The 23,841-nt window shown below is 41.5% G+C and overlaps 3 protein-coding genes across 6 annotated transcripts in view; 1 reads left to right on the forward strand and 2 right to left on the reverse strand.

Annotated features, from left to right (window-relative positions):
- Positions 1-20,235, forward strand: part of cadpsb (Ca2+-dependent activator protein for secretion b) — a gene marked incomplete at its 5' end in the record, with an annotated part of 108,424 nt that extends 88,189 nt beyond the window's left edge. For 3 of the 4 annotated variants that reach the window (XM_079509183.1, XM_079509184.1, XM_079509185.1), the window contains 10 exons: positions 1,850-2,006; positions 2,427-2,568; positions 4,976-5,131; positions 5,374-5,521; positions 7,500-7,574; positions 7,677-7,760; positions 7,898-7,930; positions 8,751-8,858; positions 17,412-17,516; positions 18,732-20,235. In XM_079509183.1, the coding sequence (XP_079365309.1) occupies positions 1,850-2,006; positions 2,427-2,568; positions 4,976-5,131; positions 5,374-5,521; positions 7,500-7,574; positions 7,677-7,760; positions 7,898-7,930; positions 8,751-8,858; positions 17,412-17,516; positions 18,732-18,908 (1,185 nt within the window). In that variant the 3' untranslated portion in view covers positions 18,909-20,235. Of the gene's footprint in view, positions 1-1,849; positions 2,007-2,426; positions 2,569-3,343; positions 3,506-4,975; positions 5,132-5,373; positions 5,522-7,499; positions 7,575-7,676; positions 7,761-7,897; positions 7,931-8,750; positions 8,859-17,411; positions 17,517-18,731 lie in introns of all 4 variants that reach the window. The other variant, XM_079509182.1, reaches the window with a different exon arrangement.
- The window catches only part of cplane2 (ciliogenesis and planar polarity effector 2), a 395,788-nt gene that overhangs the window by 6,879 nt on the left and 365,068 nt on the right, over positions 1-23,841 (reverse strand). The window lies entirely within an intron of this gene.
- Positions 21,767-23,841, reverse strand: part of ca16b (carbonic anhydrase XVI b) — a 128,047-nt gene continuing 125,972 nt past the window's right edge. Inside the window, 1 exon segment of the mRNA XM_079509913.1 lies at positions 21,767-23,841. This exon segment is cut by the window's right edge and continues 70 nt beyond it. Coding sequence (XP_079366039.1) covers positions 23,765-23,841 — 77 coding nt within the window. The 3' untranslated portion in view covers positions 21,767-23,764.

A 23,841-nucleotide genomic window follows, 5' to 3' on the forward strand; every position in this document is an offset into this window, starting at 1 on the left:
TCCAGGACTGTTCCCTTGAAACCACTGCTTTGGCACAGCACCGTGGCCTGTCTGGCTGAGCAGCGGGTTTGCTGTACAGCCAGGACCTTGTCTGTGCCCCTTAACAGCCGCCTCAGGGCTGAACCAGCCCTCTGCCTGTCTGCCTTTGTTCATGTGACCAATCCTCGCCTGTTGAAACCCCCCCCCCTCCCCGTATATCCACCCTGTCCCCAAAACCCACACAATCGCTCCTTGAATGTGATGGAGAGACTAGCTTTATTTTCTGCCTGTTGCTCTTCAACAATGTCGCATAGTCAGGCAAAGTGTGTGTGCGTGTGTGTGTGTGTGTTTGTGTGGGCGTGCGTGCGTGCGTGCGTGCGTGCGTGCGTGCGTGCGTGCGTGCGTGCGTGCGTGCGTGCGTGCGTGCGTGTGGACGTGCGTGTGCATGTGTGCGTGTGTGTGCATGTGTGCGTGTGTGTGTGCGTGTGTAGGAGGCAGGTAAGTAGTCAGGTAAGTCTGGTTCCCACTACCATTCTAGATGATAAAGGCAAATAATGGATGAAACTGCAACGGAAACAAGAGCATGCTACGCAGCGGTAATGGAGAAAAGATTATGGCTTGATTTATAATTTGTTGCGCGAGTTGTTTGTCAGCTTGTAGATCGGCTATTTTCAGCATGCAACATTGTCACGCAACAAAGTATAAATTGGTGTCTACGTGTTTCCCCTCTGAAATTTGGCAACATGACAGTTTTTAAATGAAAAATGAGTCAAGCCAAGACTGCCTCCGTGCAGCCCGCTCAGCTGCACGGAGCTGCACCACCAAAAATATGTATCTGAATGTCGTTACCAACTAATTGGATCTGCCACAGGAGAATACACTAGAGATGCTGTGTGCTGCAGTCTTTGGTGTGCCTATAGGCTTGATTATACTTTCTTGCAGTCTGTGTCGCGCACTGGAAATATAGCAGATCTAAAAGTGAATTCTGAGCTTTTACTGTAGTGTAGTGATATTTTATAGTGTGCGCAACACCGGCACACAACTAAGTAAGTCTGGCCTAAAACAGCATACTGCATGAGTCACATTCACATCAATTGAATAATGTGGATGGGTGTGTCACTAATGTGAATGGTGGAACCTCATCTCCAAGCTGGAAGGCAAAGCATGCTGGGAGTTCCACATTTGCATGATAAAAGCATTATTCCCTCTATTGATATGGTCATGAATAAAGCAAGGCACACATTCTCGACTCTTTTTTTTAACTTTATGTACAGATATGGATTTGGGCAAATGATGAGAAATAACCATGTACTTTGAAAGTTCTAATCAATAAGAGCTGTGGATTGATTCAAACTCTGAGCTTTCACAGAGAGCGTACTGTAGTTGCTACATGACACAATGACATACGTGCACACACGCACGCACGACGCACGCACGCACGCACGCGCGCACACACACACACACACACACACACACACACACACACACACACACACACACACACACACACACACACACACACACACACACACACACACACACACACAGGCCTACAAATTGTAGTCCTTGTGTTTCATGCCCTTGGAAGGAAGTACCTCTCTTCATGAATTCTTATATGGCTTCTGGCAGTTCACTCAATATATGTAGACACAAATACATTTCTGACAAAGCCAGAACCCAGAGGACACCTAATACATATTGAACTGGCGCAGGGCTTGGCAAAATCCTATTTGACTCCAGGAATTCACTGGCCTTTCCTTTTTCAAATCTAATAAGCTCCAGTTGATTTGAGCTCAGTCCAACCTACAGCATACCTTCCATGTGTTCTGGGGGCTCCAGTTCTCACTCGCTTCCTCCCTTGTCTCTCTAGGCATTTGCGTGGTGGACAGACCTCATGGTGGAGCATGCCGAAAACTTCCTGGCCCTCTATGCCCTGGAAATGGACGCGGCCCTGGAGATCCAGTCTCCAGAGAGCTGGGACAGCTTCCCCCTTTTCCAGCTACTCAACGACTTCCTTCGGACTGACTGTGAGCTCTCGCTGAACGCACACTGCACACTCAAGCCACTTTGTGTCACGATTGTGCATTCACGTTAGGGCATTAAGCAACTAGTCGACTAGTAAATCCACTAGTCAACCTTGTTGGTACTAGTTGACTAGTTGATAAGAAAAAAAAATGTTTTATTTTTTTCCCAATTTTGTAGGCCTCAAGATCAGGTAGATTATAGTTATAGTCACCATGTACACAGTTTTTCAATGTACAAATATTTATTATTAAGTTTATTTATTTTTTTTTTATTATTTTTTTTACATAATAGGTAGTTAAACAACTAGTCGACTAGTCGACTAGTAAACTAGGCAACTAGTCAACTAGTAAAAATGACTAGAAGTGAATGCCCTAATTCACGTCAATGTTTTCTGTCTCTCTTTCTCTCTCTCTAATCAACAGATCATCTGTGCAATGGAAAGTTCCACAAACACCTACAGGACCTGTATGCTCCTCTGGTGGTTAGATATGTTGATCTGATGGAGTCCTCCATCGCACAGTCAATTCACAGGGGCTTTGAACGTGAATCCTGGGAGCCTGTGAAGTAAGGAGCCTTCTTCTTATTCTCTAGCATGGTGGAAGACGCCAGGCTGAAAGACAGACTTCTGAGAGCCTGGGAGAAGCAGTTGCTCCTCTAGGTCATTCTTAAAAAGTGAGCTAGATAGAACTTATTATTTTCCTTTAAAGGGAGTATTTCTTTTTAAAATATTGGTATTCGTGTGGGACTCATGTAGCCTACAGAATGCATCTTACACACCGGGCGTTATGTTTACACATAATATTTCTGTGATTTTGTTTGTGAACTAACCCTATAGTGTGTTTTAACACGTTGCCAGGGAGAGACGATCTCCGGTCTGTTATCTTGACAGGTTTTTCAGCCTTGATATGCTTATTTATTTATTTATTTATTTATTTTCTCATGGCTTTAACATTTTTACTTTTGCATTGTTTACTAAGATCAAGAGGACTGTAGGATGTGTTAAGCTAAACAAAAGACAGGGATTTAATTTGTCTTAAATAATAATTATTAAATAGTAATTATGCTTTGAATAATTATGTTGCTTTCTCTTCCACTTCATATAATGCAGTATATGTGTGTCTCTTGAGTCCAGCTGCTCTCTCTTTAGGTCTTTTTTGTTTTGTTTTTGTATTTGTATTACTTTAAGTGTGCCTTAGACAATGTCGGTTTTGTTTATGTGTGCTGTATTTTCTTTATGTGACTTCACCTGTTGTCAAATGTCATGACACATGGCTTGTTGCTGCTTCCATATTACCACTGTTATGGATTCTTTTTTTCTTTTTGTCTGTCTTTTCTGCAGGAGTTTAACAAGTAATCTGCCCAATGTGAATCTACCAAATGTCAGCCTCCAAATTCCCAAAGTACCAAATCTGCCAGTGCCAGTATCTGGACTATCAGTTAACCTTCCTCAAATGCCTAGCTTTTCTACCCCGTCATGGATGGATGCTATATATGCCTCTGAGTGTGTATTCAACAAGTTCACTGTAGAATTATTGCACAAGCAGAGACTGCCTTGGTATGAAGATGCATATAGCCAAAGGTCATTGTTAATTACAGAGGAAAATAAAATACTAATCTGTCAAATGTGGTACACACACATAAAACATATTTGCTGCTCATCAAAATATCTGTCAATGCCAAGGAACCTTTTTTTGGTATTGTTACATTATCTTATAAGTCATGTTCATGCCAAGAGCTCTCTAAGAGGTGCTAGAGTAGGTGGGGTTTTCTGCTTCTAAAATGAGAGGCTGAAGACCACCCTTTTTTCTCAACATGCATGTTGTTGAGCTGAGGTGCAGAGATACAGACCAAACGCAAAAGTCTTACTTTGAGCCTATTTGGGAATTGATTGTGCAGGATACCCGCCCACCCCCTCACATAAAAAATAAAAATAAAGAAATATAATAGCAATCAACTTTCTGCTGAACAATATACGTATCTCTCAACCTTAGTATTAATTACTGTAAATTCTAGCATAGATTTTCATATCATGGTCTGTCCCTGTCCTTGGCAAAAAATAAAGTGCAGAGCAGAGGCTTGTCTGATTGGGGTGCTATTCAAATGATGGTATAGGAGAAGTTGGAATATACACTGGACTGGGTCCATCTAGTTGCGAAACAGCCAGCGTATAGAGAACGTTCCCTGCTCCTGCTTTCCTCCCTAAATAATAACCCCTTACCCTCAACGCCCTCCCTGCATCACTTCTCCCCCCCAACCCCTCGAGTTCTGAGGATGGAAACCCCCTCAGAAATATCTGCATGAAGTGTTTGAAAAATACCCTTGGACCCCCCACCCACCAGGGGACATGGATGTTGAGAGAGAGCATGTGATGGTGATAAGAGTCTATTCGTCCACACGAAGCGATTTGGAGATCTGTTTATTTTATTTAGACAGAACACAATGTTCATGTGCTCTCCTTCAAATCTGTATGTCCCATTCCTTTGTTAAGGCCCACTGTGATTACACTGTATCTACAGTGATGTACTACCTACCTGCATGTGCTCAATTCACACTGGTCAATAATCATAGTCTACGCTGTTCAATACTGAGTGTTAATTAACAAATGGAAATATTAACACTGAGGATTTGACTGTGTAAATGGCGTGGTTATTGATTTGTTTCAGTGAAATCCTGTAGTAGCCTATACTCCCCCTTCACCCCCTATACACTGACTGCCTAAACGCCACAAATCATTGTATAAGTGGCATTGTGATTGTCCACTAGCTGGAACATTTTGGATTGGCCAGTCAGTGTATGGTCAGAGTACAGAAAGCTGGGGTGAGGTGTGGAGGAACAGCATCCTCCTCCGCAACTCCCTCCGCCATCCCTCCCTCCCCCCCACCACCTCCACTCCTCTTGTCTGGCATGGTGACCCTCAACTTCTGACCTCTGGGTGTGTTTGTGTGTGTATTTGTGTTTGGATTACTGGCAGCAATGGCTCTGGGGCGTCAGAGGACCTCTTCTGGAAGCTGGAAGCCCTGCAGACGTTCATCAGGGACCTTCACTGGCCCGAAGAGGACTTTGCCAAGCACCTGGACAACCGCATCAAGCTCATGTCCAGCGACATGATCGAGAGCTGCGTCAAACGGTGTGTGTGTGTGTGTGTGTGTGTGTGTGTGTGTGTGTGTGTGTGTGTGTGTGTGTGTGTGTGTGTGTGTGTGTGTGAGAGAGAGAGAGAGAGGTGTATGGAGAAAAACAGAAAGAAAGAGCCAAAGACTACGTACATGCACAATAGAGATACATGTGGAGAACGCATCATTTTGCACCTTGTTTCTATCACTTCGGTATAAAGCACTATCATGTTACTGTACCTTTCTGATGACATTTCAGCACTCGGATGGCGTTTGAGAACAAGCTGACAAAGAGCAGCAGGTCCACAGACTTCCGCATCACCCCGACACTGTGCACCATGTACAACGTGATGGTCGATGCCAAGGATCAGTCCGCTAAGCTCTGTGCTATGGAGATGGGACAAGAGGTACCGTCCACTTTGGACCTTTTGACAGCTCTCACATAATAACTTGATTTGGCTTTTGGTGTTAGGTATGGGTATAAGGTTCTCAAAAAGCTATGCAAACTAGTAGGGCACGCCTACTAGTTACTATTGTGTGCTAAATAACATACTAAAATGTTAGGAAAAACGAACAACTAGAAAGGCATCGTTTTCAAGATAGCGTCCACGATGGCTGCCATGAGCTAAAATGCCTATAAACTGGGATTTAATATGTAAAGATTCATAACAATTATGCACTTGGTAACTACTTTTTGAAATTTGGTATGGTGTTAGGTATGGGCATAATGTTTTCAAAAAACATTGCAAACTAATTTTGCTCGCCCCCTAGTGGTCGGTTTACAATGAATCCAATAATAGATAGGTCTGGTTGAAATCCCAAATAATTGATAGAAGTGGTTTTTCCAATGGTATTACACACTATTGGGTGTTACTACTACTATAAATAGCATACTAACATTTTGGGAAAAAAGAACAACTAGAAAGGCATTGTTTTCAAGATGGCATCCACGATGGCTGCCTGGAGCTTAAAATGCCTATTATGTAGAAAACAATCCACTAGGCGCGAGTATAACTCACCTGCGGTGTTTTTTGAAAACGTTATGACCATACCTAACACAATGCCAAAGTTCAAAACATACTTACCAAGTGCACAATTGTTATGAAATTTTAGTATAAAAATCTATTTTATCAATTATTTTGGTTTTCAACCATACCTATACCTATCTAATATTTGAGTCAGTGCAAACAGACCACTAGCGCCCAACTTGTTTTCACAGCTTTTTGAAAACCTTATATCCTACCCATACCTAACACCACGCAAAAATTCAAAAACTTGTCACCAAAAGTCAAATCTTGGTGATTTCTTACGAGTTCATCTTAACTAAAGTTATCATGCCTTCATCTACTCACGCGTTGAATATTGCAATTAGCCCTTCACTAAGTCCCTCCCCAACCCGTCCTTGTCCAATAGGCACCTTAGCAGCGAGGAGACAGGGCAAGCTGTCCTTCTCACACATTGAGATGCATGTTAAATGATACAGTATATGGATTTCTCCATATAAATAACGATCATTTCAGTAGCAAGAGCATCAAAATGTCTTAGAAATCTAGCCTGCAGTATAGGCTATGCACTGGACAAATGTGCATGACATTATTTAAATAAACTAGAAATACAAGGAAATGGCTGCCCGGCAGGCTTTTTCATGTTGCACGGTAAGACTACGGTCATTAGTATTATTGCCATCACCTGGGTGGGTCAGTCATGTAACTTTCCTGACGTTAAGCTGTGTATGTGTTCAACCACAGCCATGCAAAATAACATAGACAGCTATGAAGTGATGAAAGCAATTGTCTTGCATAGTAACGGTGGAATGCTCTGCCTCTGGAGATCAGGCTTACCAATTCGGTAGCTCGTTTTAAATCGCTCCTGAAACCCACTTTTATAAAGCTTTTAATCATTCACTGTTGTGTCTTTTATGTATTTTTCTATTTCTTGTTTTTTTTATCCACTGTTGTTTTATTTTTTGTGTTTTTTGTGTGTGTTTCTTGTGTTGTATCTTGTGCCTTTTTGATGCCCGCTATGTTTTGCGCTCTTTTCTATTAAGCACTTCATGTGACCTTGTTCTTGAAAGGTGCTATACAAATAAAGCTTTATTATTAAAGTATTATTATTATTATTATTATCCCCAGCTAGCATGCTTGAGGCAATGTACAGCAGTCGTTCTCAAACTGTTTCATGTCAAGGACCCCCAAATTGACACTGCGGACCCCCATTTGAAAAGATATACCAAGGACCCCCATGAGAGAAGATCTACTGTATACAGCTCTAGCAACCTCTGGGGGTTATATACAGTACTTGGTTGGCGACTTGGTGCACAATAAGTATAAATCAGGCAGTGTTGATTGATCCAGATATTACATTTGTTCCATTCCTTCATTTTAGAAACAGTACCACACCCAGATAGATGAACTGATCGAGGAAAGTGTGAAGGACATGATCGGGCTTTTGGTTGCGAAGGTACATTTACAGACAGACAGAACAAATATCAACAAATAACTATTATTATTGCATGACATGATGTAATGATGCCAGATTAATCCTTCTGTCCTTGTTTTGCAGTTTGTGGTCATTCTGGAGAGTGTACTGGCTAAGATTTCAAGATATGACGAAGGCACTCTTTTCTCCTCATTCATGTCCTTCACGGTGAGATTAGAGGTTCTGATATTCCATTGTCCCACTGTCTCAAAGTCTTTGATTCAGCACTTTATATAAACGTTTTTTGTTTGTTTTTATAATAGGAGATGACATTTCTCAATTCAACATTTTGGTTCTGTTTGCAGGTGAAAGCCGCTTCAAAGTACGTGGACGTACCCGTAAGTATAACAACGGCCTGCGTTGTATGCATGCTTCACAAACACATGCAGTGAAACTAATCAATAATTGTGATCTGATCATTATGCTATTATTATACCTTGGCTCTACCCTGCCTGTGATGGTGATGAGCTGCTGTATGCCATGATAACAGAACCAACAATGAGTTTCTATGAGTTGACTAAGTGTTCCATTTTCTACTGGGCTTAATTACTGTAAGTTTTCCTTTTTTGGTTTTCTCTCTCCTAAAGCCTAATTTATTCTCCGTTGTACAACAGTGTCCTGCGCGGAAAATAGCAGATCTACAAGTTCACAATTTGTCGCATTGCAACACGCTGAGACATTTTTCAAGCGCCTCATGGTGGCGCTATAACAGGTCGAGTCACACCTTTACCTATAACTGCACCGATCTGTTGTAAACGTTTGTATGCACACTCCCTAGAGGCAGAGTAAAAATGTCTGGCCTGCATTTTTTCAAATCTTATAGCGCCACCAGGAGGCCAACTTATGTGAAACAATTATTTTATATTAATATTTTATCCAAATATCACGCAAATTGGTATAACACACTACAAGTTCCATCTACTGTAAGTCATTGTCTATTGGCTATTAATTGTTACTTGTTGTTACTTGTATGACCACAATACCAAACAATGCACGCCCACAACAAATGTTCAGAGGAGCACTTTTTCTAGTTCCACATGTTTTTAAAAGCTCTGTGTATGTACCATTTTCTCGTAATTATTTGTTTTCATAAAAATGCAATCTGTATACCCTTCAAATCGTGACCCTTCCACGTTTCTGTCTGTGCTCTCATTGTAGAAGCCCGGGATGGACGTGGCTGATGGCTACGTGACCTTCGTGCGCCACTCTCAGGACATGCTGCGTGATAAGGTCAATGAGGAGGTGTATATAGAAAGGTTATTTGATGTAAGTAAGATGCCATTTCCTCCTCATCACAGGGGAGGGGCTTTCCAAAATGTGGCAAAACAACAGAGCAGACAGTGATAAGTTCCATTTTGAGACCGTGGGGAATGCACCTCCGCCTAGCAGAAGAGGCCTGTTGGATTCTCCACATCCTTAGACCTTTCTCTTCCTTTTTCTATCTCTCTATTCTCTCTTCTATCCTCTCCAAACATTAGCTGCTGCCCTCTGTATTCTGGTGTGCAATATTGCCACTGTGCTTTTGGATCTTTGTCTATGAAATCATTGTTGTTTGCAGAACAAAGAGTCCATAAAAGCACCCCCAAGAAGGATTATCTAAGGCAGTGCTCTCTCTAAATAGAACAGAATTATGTGCACACCATGTGAAGCTATACGCGTTAGCATTAGGATTTACAGGTGTTCGGCTTACTGCTGCACCCTGTGTGCTGTTGTCAGTGGTGAGCTGAGCTAAACCGACTTCTCCACTTTAGTTGGGCAGTCCTGCAGCTGGATCATTAGCATGTCATCCTGCGGAATAAATATGACATTCTGTCCTCTGACTGGAGTCATCACACAGTGGAACATATACCCAGAATTGTGGGTTCAGCTGTGCTAACTTAAAATGTTAAAATGTTGAGTCCATGTTGTACACTTGTGGCTCTTTTCGAGTAGAAGAACTAAGCGAACCGGGTCGTGTCATTAAATGTATTTCACTGGTTCTGGGTGTGCTTCCATACACTTTGACTCGGGTTTCGGGTTTTTTAATGCATTTTCTTTATACCTCCAATGGACAAAATAAAACCATCAGAGAACTCCACAGTTTCTGTAAAGTTACAGAAAGTCTTGTGGTCTTCGTAGATCGAAAAGAGACAAATTGTATAGGCAGGGGATGCCAGTGTAACCACCCTAGCAGTAGACCGACATCTGGGGCCTTGGCCAGGGAATCCCTCCTGACCAAGGGAGATATTAAACTACAGCCATTAGTGGCAGCGGTGGCCGAACGGTTTGCGGAGTGGTCTTGTTATCGGAAGGTCGCCAGTGGACCGGCACGTTAAAATTACCACCGCTGAAGTGCCCTTGAGCAAGGCATTGAACCCCTACCATGAAATGTTCTATGAGCAGGGTCTGGCTGTAAACAAGCATCTCGAGCTTAGTCCATTCACCCTGGGTAAACAAAGAACTTTGCTTTGCTTTGCTTAGCCAGGACTATTCTGCTACACCACCCTCTTACCTCTAGATACCAAACCTGGGTCTGCCACATGGGAAGCCAAACATCTAACACTCATCAAGGGGAATATTAGACGGTATAACATAAGAGGAATATTAGATCAGGGTTACAGACGGCTAGTTACTACATTAGCTTACGTGGCATTTTATACATTATCACATGACTGCATCGCTGACAACAACAACCCGTTTCCGGGGCAAAATCACCTTTCTCAGATGAATACCTGTCACTTTGCGTCGAACGTCACAGTCGTGCAACAATGTATGAATTACCCAAATTCATAATTTGGGCATGAGGAGAGAGGCAAAATAACTATTTTTTTAATGTCAACAACATGTCAAAGCATATCATATCATTTCAATTATTTTTCTTTTTTCAAAAATAGTGAAAATAGCAGATCACTGCGGCTATTTTCACTCGCCACACAATAAAATATAGCCTGGGCTTAAGTGGTTAAGAGGCCAACATGCTGCATGCACATAGTCTTTGAAGAGAAGAGAGCACTGTCTTATGAAAACATAATCCTACAATGATACATTGAAAGTAATGTGTCCTCCATGTGTGAGTTGAAGTACACATACAGCTGTGATGTGCTTGCTTTCATATTGTTCAAGAGACAAATTGGTTATTGTACGGACCTGTGCCCTCACAGGTGTGCGATGGCTTTGTGTGGATGGAAGATGTGTGGTGCAGTGTGTATGTGTATGTGTGTGTGTGTGTGTGTGTGTGTGTGTGTGCGTGCGTGCGTGCGTGCGTGCGTGCGTGCGTGCGTGCGTGCGTGCGTGCGTGCGTGCGTGCGTGCGTGCGTGCGTGCGTGCGTGTGGTGGCAGTATAGTGTGTGCATTGTACAATATATATTTTAAAGAGGTGCTTGAGAGTGTACTGTCTTCCTGTGGTTTCAGCCCTTTTATTGGCTGGGAGCTGTGCAGTCCTGTGCAAGATATACAATATATACAAACAGTATATACGTATATGTGTGTATTTATATTTTAGAGAAAAGTGTGACACTGTTGTGGAGTGTGTTTGCTTTAGTTGTTGAGGTCCACACACTAGCTGTCTTGTCTCCTTGTGTCTCATCCTTGCTCCAGTGTGGAGCATCCCTTCATGTGTCTTTCTTGTGATTCCCAAATGCATCCAGTTCCTACCAAGCTGCACACCACATGTTAAACTGTTGTTAAGAATGCCTCAAACTATCAGTTTCAGTTTGGTGTTTCATAGATATTTTTAATTGATTTGTTTTGTGTTGATTTTTTATTAATAGGATATTTTGATGTCGCTACTCATTCTCATCTTTCATTACTAACATCATCCATTTTGCATGTATCTGAAAAACACCTGAATATTGCATCAGCAGTTTACTGTTATCTCTCTGTCTTTCACTATTTATTTTACTTCTCTTGATCCTTTTCTTTCCTGATTAACTCCATTCCTGCTGCCTCTGTAGAAAAAGAAAGTGGCACTTATCTCTAAATGTTGCGTTGTTTTAACACATTATGTTGATTGGCATGATTTTAGAGTCAAATAATCTTCCTGTGTACATTTTCTAGCATGACCCTCCTTCTCAGAGTTCTGCCTCATTGGAGCATAAGCCTGATTTATACTTTGTCGTATATTGGTGTCGCACGTAGAAGATAGACAAGATAGACAAGCTCACAAAGGTGTCCCATCGTGACAAATTCTGAGCTTGTAGATCTGCTACTTCCTGCGTGGGATACTGGCGTATGATGAAGATACAATTAAGCACTACAGTACCGTGCCTTAGAACCTGCCCACCTGCAATGTATGCATGCACTGCACGCTCAACTCCACTGAAGTGGGGACAGGCAACTGCTTATCTGGCCTCAAGCAAACGCCGTAGGTCCATTTCGTCGCTGTCGAGTGGGAACCTTCTATGTCCAAAATTGTAACTTTTCAAGAAATGGAAAAATATTTAAGCTGTGTTCCAAATGGATAGTTATTATTAAGCTCTTGTTAATACATTTCATTGGTTTAACATTTGTATAAAAACCCACATACAGACTTAACCACTTTCACTGAAAAAATTCACAAAGAATGCAAAAATAACACAAAATGAAAGATACGAGGTTTATGCCCGACAGTGGCGATTTGTCTGATGCTAAAACACAAAGCTACAAACACTCAAACCCAATCAGCCAGACAATCCTTGCCCAGTTTGGGCCATTTAAACCTGTTGTGGTCCTGCCTCCTCACGCTACATAAAGTTGACATTTTATTTCCCTTAATATCGGGGGGGATGACAACTGTTTCTATCACTCTTGTGTGCTGTTCTCTTATAACTTGGAATCTGAACCACCTGGAGCTAAGCTCTGACCCTGAAAGGTTGTGAGAAAGTATAAGAAAATAGCACCAATGCCTGCCTGCTGACCATCTACTCACTCTCATTCTGTTTTTTGTTTTGCCGATTAATTCTTAGTCGAAAATGAGTATGGGTTCTTTTTTCAAGCACAAACTTTAATTATGGCTCTTAGAAGCCCTCAGATATGAATTATCTTTATATGCATAGTTGCATACAAAATAATGACCCTGTGGTCATTTCAGTGACTTTCTATACACTTTCAACATCACTTCAAGTGCTCATCGTGTGGCACTGGGGTAAAGTATCTGTCCATCCAGCAAGGGGCAGTCGCAACACAGAAATGTGTTAGCCTCGCGTAGCCAGACAATATCACACTGCGTGGTAATTTGCATTGCAAAGGCTGATAAGTCTGGCTACGCGAGGAAATGTGTGGAGAGGATTAATTGGAAAACCAAGCGGGGGCTTGCAACTCACTATTGGATGCTAAAAAATAAAATAAAATCACACCTGTGTGAACTGAGCGGTACAACTATGCTATACAGGTACTGTACTGAACTCTGTACTGAACTCTACAGTAGTGCAAAAGCACTGTCTCTGCCTCTCTGTCTCTCTCTCTCACTCACACACACACACACACACACACACACACACACACACACACACACAGAGAGAGAGAGGCTTCAAGAGAGCGTGCATTAGAGTACCCGTCACTGCTAATACTTCTGTGGGACGCAGCTCTGCATGTTAAAGGGATGTAGCTGACGATTCTGTTGCCCTACACACAACAATCTTTTGGTCCCCCCTTCAGCGAGGGAGAAACAACATGTGTTAGTGTCTCCATCTCTCTCTGGAAGAGGTTGCACAGTACACGGCAACCGCACTGCACTGAGGCGCTCCAACATAACACTCTGACATGAAGCTTCAGCTGACACAAATCAACACCATGCTGTTTGTCCAAAACACACAATATTTCCTCTCCCATCCTTATGTCCAGAGTTCTTAAGTTAACAACAGAGTTCTTAACATAGTTAGTTCTTAACCCTGAGCGCACAGGACGGAGTTCTCCACCCTATCAATTAGTAACGCCCAGCGCTCAGATTGATCAAAAGGACGGAGATTATTGATATCATATATCATATACGCTGGTCGCGTTAGAATTAATCATAACTCCCGTTGTTGTCGATTGCCTCGAGAGTGTTTTGGCTACATCAAGCTACTTCAGCCACATCTGGGATAACATCCGGTCCGTCGCTAAATGTGCTCCGCTGCTATAAATCGCTGGGTGCTATGATTTAATGGATTAAATAACCCCGGGCGTTCGGGTTGTTAACATACAAATATGTTAACAGAGTTAACATATTTGGATTGTACCAGAAAGATAACGCCATAAATAACACAGTGAGTGAGTGACAGACTTCAACACTGGCATAGCAGCACACAGCATGGCATGCATGCATGCATGCATGCATACAACATGTTTCTTCAGCTGAGTTTTAGTGTCTCCATCACTCTCTGGAAGAGGTTGCCCATGAACTCTGCAGCTGAGGCGCTCCAACACAAACACTCTGACATGAAGCTTCAGCTGACACAAATCAACACCACGCTGTTTGTCCAAAACAAACAATATCTCCTCTCCCAGACTGCGTCTCCCACAGAAGTGTTCATGTGTCTTCAGCCGTACAGACTCCATTTGACAGATCAAGACCACACTGATTGCCCAAAACACACTATGTCCTCTCCACGTGTCCTGATATTGTATGTCCTTCTCTTGTAACCGCGGGGAGGCGGGTTGGCGGGGTGGTGGGTGAACTGTCGAAACAAATGCACGTGCAGTACACGTGGCTAGTGCTATACTGCCAGACTGGGGAAGAGGGAAGGGCGTTCTGCTGAGCAGAGCACCGTGGTTGAGACGTGTGTAAAAAACAAAATAGGCTGCTGTAGCCTACTAAATATGCGTGGAAAGGTAACTACCTTTCCGCGCATATTTTTGTGGTTCAACTCCTTTGAACCACAAGTTCATGGGTTCGATCCCAGGCACCGCCAACTCAGTGAGTAGCACGGCTTGGGTGCGGCAAGTCGTGCGGGAAGTACTGGGAGCTGATGGTAGGTGTTGCGCTCCACCTCATAAATCCATCTCCCAGGGGTCTAGCGCATTGTAACGGGCACAGACTCCTGCGTGCTACTGGCTGATACCGACAATAAGCCACTCCCGACCTACTTCTTTTAGACCCGGTCCAGATCCTATAAACACTGGAAACAAAAAACAACAAAAAGGTAATCCAAAATGAAAACATTTGAAGACTCTAGTCTACAGTGACACAACCATCTCCCTCCATTGGCTTGATTACAGAAATGGCCAAATATCAAATATCTGCTGTTTGTTGCAATTTTCTTTTTGAGCATTCAAAAGTGAGTTGAGCCCCTGCTTTGTTTTTCATGATTCTGTTTTTACAGTTTGGCTCAGCACCAAGAAACGGAGGATGTGCATAATTCTTTCTTGGGAGGATTAATTTGGCACATCAGCTAATCATTGCAGTTCAGGGTTCCCTTAGCTGGCATGTAATAGCATAGCTTTTCAAAAACATAGATTTTTATAGGTTTCATCGTTTCAAAAAGAGTAGAATTGGACCCATTTGAGGGAGGCAAACGGTTTGGTTTGATATCTTCTACTGTCTATTTTTTCCTTATTTTTCTTACATAGAGGCAGCAAGGGAACTATCAAATCATTTTCTTTGCAATGTTACTCTGTTCCCTTTAGAAATACTGTATACCGAGCTGAGACTCATGACAATGACCCTCTTCACACTTGGTGACATCACCGGATTTCTTTCAATCATTTGCCGCCACTTCACCATGTGGGTCAATTCACTCTGTGGCGAGATGGTGCCGTCACGTGTTCTTCTAGTTTATGAGCTACTACTGGAATGTCTCCCACTCAGAAGTATGAGTCTATCTAATAGTTTATGAGCTACTACTGGAATGTCTCCCACTCAGAAGTATGAGTCTATCTAATAGTGGACCTCTAACTTTCTATAGTTAACGAAAAAGTTGTTCTACACCAGTGGATGTGGTTCTCAACCTTTTCTGGAGCAGGGCCCACTTGAAAATCTCAAAAGCATTCCCGGCAGCCTATCATGCAGCTACTACCATGATACTGTAAGTGTTCAGATGGGTGGGCCACATGCATTTTCAGAGCATTCTTTTAATGTTCAATCAATGTGTGGGCCCAGGCTCACAGGTTGAGAATCACTATTCTAATCTAAGCCACCAGGTGCCCAGTTTAGGAAAACGGGAAAGAGCATTGCAGCATTCAATCACAGAGCGGCGGTAGCTTAGTGTATCTAAAGTTTAGATAACATGTGACAGTATTTTGGACAGACCAGGTTCATTCAATGTAATGATTATTATTGTTTTTTTTATTTTTAAATACAGTATATATTATATTGTCTGTTTAGACTGATGATAGGTTCTTGGTTTACCTATGAACCTAGATTACTATTTTTATGCATTTGATGTACCTCGTGTTTACCTTGTTTACTGTAAATCGTTCTGGATTAAGAGTGTCTGCTAAATGCCTTGTAATAGATTTGCATATGAAGTATGGTGCTATTGCAAAGAGGCTTGTCTGGTAATCAGAAGGTAACCCGGTTTGCATCCTGACCTTGGTCTACAGTAAGTGTCACTGAGTCCCCAATCTGAGAACCCATCGGCAAATAAAGGAGAAACAGCGCCCTCTTTACTTCTACTAGCCTACTCCACTAGCTCTTTTCTCAAGTCAACAGTCTGTTTCACTCTCAAGAGGCTACTGAGTCCCTAACTGCTACTCCCCCATTGCACTTCTTACAGTATAACCAACTGATCAGCCATCTGCTGGATGAAGCTGGGGGTGGTCAGGAAATGTCTATGAACTTTGGGGCAGGGCAACCTGTCTTTTGTGGCTAAGGCTAGGGATCCTGATTGGCCAAGACTGGCTTCTAAAGTTTGCACGAGTGTCCCCGTTTTTACAAATAAATAAATAAATGCCTCAAATCAGAAATCACCCACAAGACGTCAAGACCTGTGCTCCGAACAGCACATTTTTCTAGTTTTATCTGGTTTTCCCTCACAACATGTTGGTATTGGTAAAGACCACTCGCAAAACTGCATCGACCTACAACGGCCGTCATTTCAGACCGCTGCAACTGGTTGCACAATGCAACTAGTTGGGTTGTGAATCATTGGTGTGGACTGGGCATATGACCCAAAAAAAGACTACGGTAAAAGCTGCTGGTTCAATACAGCTATTTGTAATTTATAACATTTTTATTTACAACAATAACATGAATGAATGACAATAGTGACTGTTTACAAAACTATTCATTCAAAACCTTTCAATTTGGCAAACCTCAAATCAGTTAGGTAATTAGGTACACAATGTTACCTTCATAGTCAACCTAAATTAGTTAGGTGGTCTATTGTAATGTACAAATCAGATCACAGAGCAAGCCAAGACATTTTTTTTTACAAAGCCCTGGCACATTAAGTGGCAGTGCTTTGAAGCAAGGACCTTTGCATTTCTGGGGCACTCATATCTCCACCACAGAGGGATGGTGGATATTGATGAGGTAAATATTTAACACCTGCAAAGTATCACCATGGTGACAATGGTTGACCAATGCCTCTAGATGGAGACAAAGAATGCAGTTTAATCTGAAATGATTAATCTGAAGTGAAATCACATTCAACTCCATACATAAATACTGATGTTCTTCCAGTAGAGTGCTTACTACTGCAGAACCACTTGTCTGCAGTAGTTCTACCTATTATAGACCATTCATGTCAACCATTTTCTACAACCTACCATCATCTGGTAGAACATGTAATCTTTAAACATACTTTGTGCCAACTGTTAATGTTTTGTTCACCGTATGTGTTTACGTGTTTATCTGCAGTACGACATGTGTTTAGTCTGTGTTTGAGTATGCATGAAGTGATTGTGTGTTTTGCTGGAGAGCGTTGTGTTTGTGTGTTTCAGCAATGGTACACTGCCACCATGAACATACTGGGAACCTGGCTGACTGAACGCATGGATCAACAGCTCCATGTATACCAGCTAAAAATCCTCATCAGGATTGCAAAGGTAGATATGCAGGCACGCACGCACGCACGCACGCACGCACGCACGCACGCACGCACACACACACACACACACACACACACACACACACACACACACATTATGGCTTTCATGTTAATCTGATAATCTGGCAATGTCATGTTGATGATGTCATAATATTGACACTGTGACAAGTTGCCTCTCCATTCACGTCCAGTATAAAAGTATATGTTTTTAAAAAGTGATAGGCCTATAGTACCGGTAAGTAAGCCTTGCCAAGCCATGAGGCCCATAGGGCAGGAGCCTTCCTGATCTGTACACATGAGGCAGCTTGATGTACAAGTGCACCCCCTGGACATAATGCTATGCTAGTATGTTGCAGGGATTTACCCCCAATCCAACCATTGATGCTAAGCAGGGAGGCATTGCATTGGGGGCTATTTTTGTCTTTGGTCTTTGGTATGACCCGGCTGGGATCAAACACCGACCTCCCAGTCAGGGCGGACACTCAAACTACAAGGCCACTGAGCTGATAGGGATAGGCTAAACAGGAAAGGGCGCACACCAGTGTTGGTGAGGTGCTGGCCTAAGGCAGTAAATAAGTAAAAAAAGAGGAAAAGGCCGCACACACGTAGCCACGATGCTGTATATTTATTGACAAGAATCCAACGTTTCGGCCTTCTTCAGGGAAAGATAGGCTAACCTCGCCTCACCAGGCTTTCCACCTCGGAGGAAAGCCTGGTATCTGTTCCAAAAGTGCCGTGTGAACCAGTCTGGAACGGATGATATCGTTATGTCATGTTGTAGTATTGTTTTGTAGTCATCAGGCAAGAACAATCAAACGGAACTTCCTTTTCCCTCCCCCCGGAAGAATAACAATAAAAGCTCTCGTAGCCTGTAGCTTTTATTGAGAAAAATCGGTTTGAGGGAAAAGGAAGTTCCGGAAGATTGATGACTACAAAACAATACAACAAGACGTAGCGATATCATCCGCTCCCGACCGGTTCATAAACCCGAAATGGAATGGTGCCCAGGCTAGGGATAGGCCTATCAGTGGCGTGCACAGACATTTTGAGGGGCAGGTGCTCAAGTGAAAAAAGGGCACCTTGTGCGGCGTGTGGAATTTTTGGTAGATTTTGGGTAATAATAATAATATATTAGCAGCTTTTTATCCAGAATTGGCATATGACATAACAAAATGGTGGGAATGATTGATAACTTCTCTCTTCCCACCTGTAGAAAAAGTACCGGGACTTCCGCCTACAGGGGGTGATAGACTCCACCCTCAACAGCAAGATGTATGACACCGTGCGCAACAGGCTGACACTGGAGGAAGCCACAGCTTCAGTTAGGGAGGGAGGCATGGCCGGTATCTCCATGAAGGACAGTGATGAAGAGGATGAAGACGATGACTAAAGCACCTGCACAGACAATCCATCCCCACCCACCCACCAACTCCACCCATGAGCCCTTTTCCACTCCTATAGACCCCGCCCATCGCCCCTCCCCCCTGCGAGTCCGACCCCAATCACACTTTTGACTTAGCCTGGTGGTAACCAATGCATGTACCGACTCTGTTACTCAGATAGCCACTCTAGGACCTCTTTGTCAGCTCGAAATGCCTATGAAGGGACTATTAACTATAAAAAATGTACTTATACTGAGGAAAAAAGGGAAAAAAAGAAAAATAAACCATGATTGACAGTCTAGCTGTGTCATGATAAAGATAGCACCTATCTTTGACTCATTCATTTCTAAAAAATCATTTCTGTGTTACTAAGCAATATGGAGTACCATTTGTTTTGACAATGTTGAGTGAGATTATTAAGTGTGTCCCTGTCCAATGCAAAACTATATGGCGCTTATTTGTCGTATTCTCCATTCATTAATGGTACATAGTTGTGATGAGTGTATGGACCCTTTTATAGCCTCGTTCATACTCTGTCGTAGGATCGTGCTCCTGGGCTGAAAATAGCAGATCTACAAGCTTACACCGCGACTCGATGTAAGCTTCTGAATCTGCAATTTGCAGCACACGACACCACCCTATGACGGAGTATAAATTAAGCATATTTGTCTCGTCTGTTTTTAAGTGAATGCCAACTGCTTCAAACTGAACACTAAACCTCTGTATATTTTCTTTCTGCTGTTAAGGATAAACATTTTCTTGTCTACTCACTGTTATCAACATCAACAGGACGTTCTAGACTTGCATTTTTATCATGTGTCAAAGCTATGTGATCTCATCTCAAACATTTACAAATTAGATATGGTTCAAAAGGAATCTTGAACCAATAGGAGTGTATTCTAGAGATGCAATATTCTCATAGCTCCATTTTGATAACTTGGGAGATTCTATTTTTATTTCAACATTAAAAAAGGCCTTTAAACAGGTACTATTTTAATTGAGTTGCACTTTTACAAAGAAAAAGCTAAAATAATTTTCTTTTTTATTTAAAACAAAAAAAAAATACAAAAGTTGGTCTGTCTTTGTTGTGTAACTGTGTAGAATGAGATGTGTGGCATTCGTTTGGGTCGTACTGTTGTTTTGTATATATATATAATGCTGTACATTGCATTCTGAGCCATTCTGCTGCATGCCCGTGGGTCTCCAACCTCCCCAAACGCTTTCCGTTTTCTGTGTGAATTAGCTGGTGGATTCATTCTTGCTTTTGCCTTATGAACAAGCCAACAGTTGTAATATGCAAGAGCTGTGGCCTCTAAATAAATTACTGTACATGTGTCCCTGGATGTAATTACTTACTGCAGGTTTTGTATGGACATCATCTCTGAGCCTGACCTATTAGAGGTAACTACAACTATCCCAAATCACTAAAACAAAACCAAAACATTTTAGTTTAGTAAACATTAAACAGGGCTTAAAAAAAGATAACCAGCCAGAACTGTTAAAAAATAACACCATAGAGAAAATGACCTTGACCCAAAGAGCAGATCATCAAAACTCACATTGCATAATAATGTGACACGTTGTGGACTTATAGATCTACAATTTGTTGCATTGTGGTGACCTTCTTGAATGTTTCCCCAGACTATATTACAATAGGCCTATCTCACAGCCCGCTTTCCACGCCCACTTCCGGTAAATAGTGGTGTCATTTAACATTAGCATTTACACGTTTTTTTCTCTGGAGAATCTAAGTACATTTTCTAATGTAAAAATGTGACAGACGAAGCAAACAAGATGGTAAATCAGCTCGAACAGATAGAACAAACCTTACCTTGAGAAAACAAAAGTTGTAGACTTCTTAAATTACCTCTGTTAACATGTAGCGTCTATGGAGTGACATCACGCTATCACCACTAACCCCGAAAGGGGGCGTATTAAGGGGGCGGGGCAATTCTGTGAGATAGGCTTATTAAAAAATAAACTAAAACTAAACTGAAATTGAAAAATAAAACCAATTGAAAAATGGAAACTATAACCTTGAGCCTGACAAGTTCTATAATGAACAGCAGGGGGCAGTAGTAAGGTATTTAGCTTCACTGCTAATCTTGATTATGATCATGATCTACCCAAAAACGTTAATACCAGGATGCAGTACATCAAAACCCATACTTTATTTCATGTATAGCAATACAATTTACGTATTAAATAACACTATTACACTATGATATGGTACAGGTATATCACAGTATCATAGTAATACAACACTATGATACTATCATATAAACATGTAATATAACAAATGGACAAAAAAAACCATTTTATTATTCATTTTCAAGTTACAAAATAGAACTGCCAACGTGGCTTCAATGGACCGCGGCAAACTTACTGGCCCAGAAGAATGTCAGCAAATTCTAGGAACAAATCAGTATGAATCACAGGAGAAGATACACAATTTAGTGTGGGATTGATTTAGCTGACTGGAGATTTGGGTCATACATTCTCCACAAAAACATTAGTTATAGGGCCACGTTTCAAACCAATAATTGTATGAAAATATAAAATTCTATGATCACAAAGAAATAATAAGATAGGATTCAAAGAGGTTTGTTCTCGAAGTAAATGTGAGCATGGCTATAGAAACAAATTGCACTCATGTAAACAAACAGAAACATCAAACAGTTTAAGAGTTCAATAAAATGGTTTGTGGTGGAGTTAAATTAAATCGGAAATCTGGGCTCTTCTCCAAATGTTGGAGAATTTTAACGATTTAGCATCCTCCTCTCATAGAGAAGTGGGTGTGAGCAGAAAAAAGGCCAGCTGTCACTATAGATGGAACAAGTGTGTAGGAATCAATGAGCGGAAAGGGTTGAACATGGGTTATATTTATAGACTGAACATGATGGCATATCGGCTCAGATGAACAAAATAAAATAAATTACAGTCTGGACTTCATAGTGAATGCGAGGAAAGCAAAGCATGATGCACTCTGACCATTTATGGCGAGTTCCTGAGGATAGCAGAACAGATAAGAAATTTGTTTAACCACTAAAACCCTCTGTTCTTGGTGGAACGGTCCTGATCTACAACTATACTTGGACCGCTTTTCTTTCTCTCTAAAATTTCTCTCCACATTTCTGAGCCAAAACCAACCGATCTACAAGCTCACGATGCGACGCACTGCGACGTATCGTTAGCTTGTAGATCTGCTATTTTTGGCTAATGTACCCCTCAGAATATGGATGCTGGGGTTCAAGTGGTAAATCATTTTAACGATGGTGTCCCTATCGTAAGCATGTCATTATGTGAAAATTGTTCAAAAATAGCCTAGGCTTATTTGCTTAATTTATACGCCTGAAACTCCTCCCGTGTGTATAGCCTACTACAGTGTCACACAAGAGTAGCACAAATAGCGTATCTAGAAGACCACAACACGCTGTGCAATGAGGTTGTAGATCTGTGGTTTTTGCTATTTTTTAAAATATTTTAAAATGAAAATGGATAAGTCTGTCTGTGAGTTTTATAAATATTTGACCAATGAAAAGTATCAACAAGAGCTTGATTCAACTTAATGATAACTACATTGGATCCTTTGGAACAGTTTCTTTTTCATATTTTGTGAAAAGTAACAGCTTTGGACATACAAGGCTTCTACCCAACATGCCGCTCCATTATACGTACAACGTACAGTATGTTGCGTGAATAAGGATAGATAACATACATTAACATGAGATAAAACATAAAAGCTGTGTTTAACAAAGCTGTAAAACAATACAAATGGAGCCTTGTAAGCCATAGATCACAATCTGTAGTGTTTTCAAAAAATATTAATCCACGCAATGCCAGTGGAAGTATTCAAAAACATTGATTGAGTAGTATGGATATAGCATATATTACAAAACAATACAAATACTTGTATGAAGCAATGAATAGGTCTACATGAGTTCGTTCAAATAAAAAAAATAAAAACAGCAGTGAGATATTTGGATCATAAGATTATTATGAATATTATGTTATTCAATATACTTAAGTCATCAAGTCTCTTAACTGAAAATAAGAGCCAAACCCACTTCTAGGGTAGCGTGGAATAAGTTAGTTTGACCAGATGACATAGTAATGCAGTGCATGCTTAGCTGTTAAAATCATTCCGTAAGTGTAAGGATTGACAATTACGGGCCCATTCTTACACTTTCAGAATTAACCACTTTAACCATGGCATGGCATCCATATTTTGGTCATGCCATTATAGGCAAAACAATAAAAAAAAATTGATTACAAAATGTTTCAAGATTTTATTTTTTAAATAGCCCATCTACAAGCTCACAAAACACTGCGATGTGATGCGTTGTGAGCTTGTAGGAACGCTATTTTGATGATTTTTTGAGTGGTTAAAGTAACACTCTGGATTTTCCTTTGTGATGGGTTGTGTTGAAATATTGATGGCGTGGATCACCTGAACTCCTCTGGGTCTTGGTGCTCCTACTGTTATGTTTCAGGTGTCGCCTCAGTGCAGTCCACGAGCCAACATCTGTTGTGTGCAGCCACGGTCAAACTGTCCATTTCCGCTCAGTCCATTTAGGCAGTAACACTGATAGTATAGTGCAAACTGGACAGAGCTGCTCTTTTCCCCTCACATCAACGTAAAACTGGTGCAAACGTTCAGCAGGATAACATTTAAGACAAGAAAAAAACTAAAAGAGACAAAAAATAAATATCAAAAAACTTTTTATCAGTGTAAAAAAGTAATAAGGTTATTCATTTAATCAAGAGTCTGGCAAAAAAAGGCCTCAGGAACATTTGTTTTCTTCCAAAGTTGTGTCTTTTCCGCTGTCACATGTTTAAGTGCCTGTTGGGTGAACCAACGTCTTTAGACGAGAGATTCCATGCTCTCTGCTGGATCTGACTCGTCCACCATCAACAGCGTCGCATTAGTGTCCATGTACA

The sequence above is a fragment of the Electrona antarctica genome, assembly GCF_951216825.1.
Source record: "Electrona antarctica genome assembly, chromosome: 9".
Classification (NCBI taxonomy): Eukaryota; Metazoa; Chordata; class Actinopteri; order Myctophiformes; family Myctophidae; genus Electrona; species Electrona antarctica.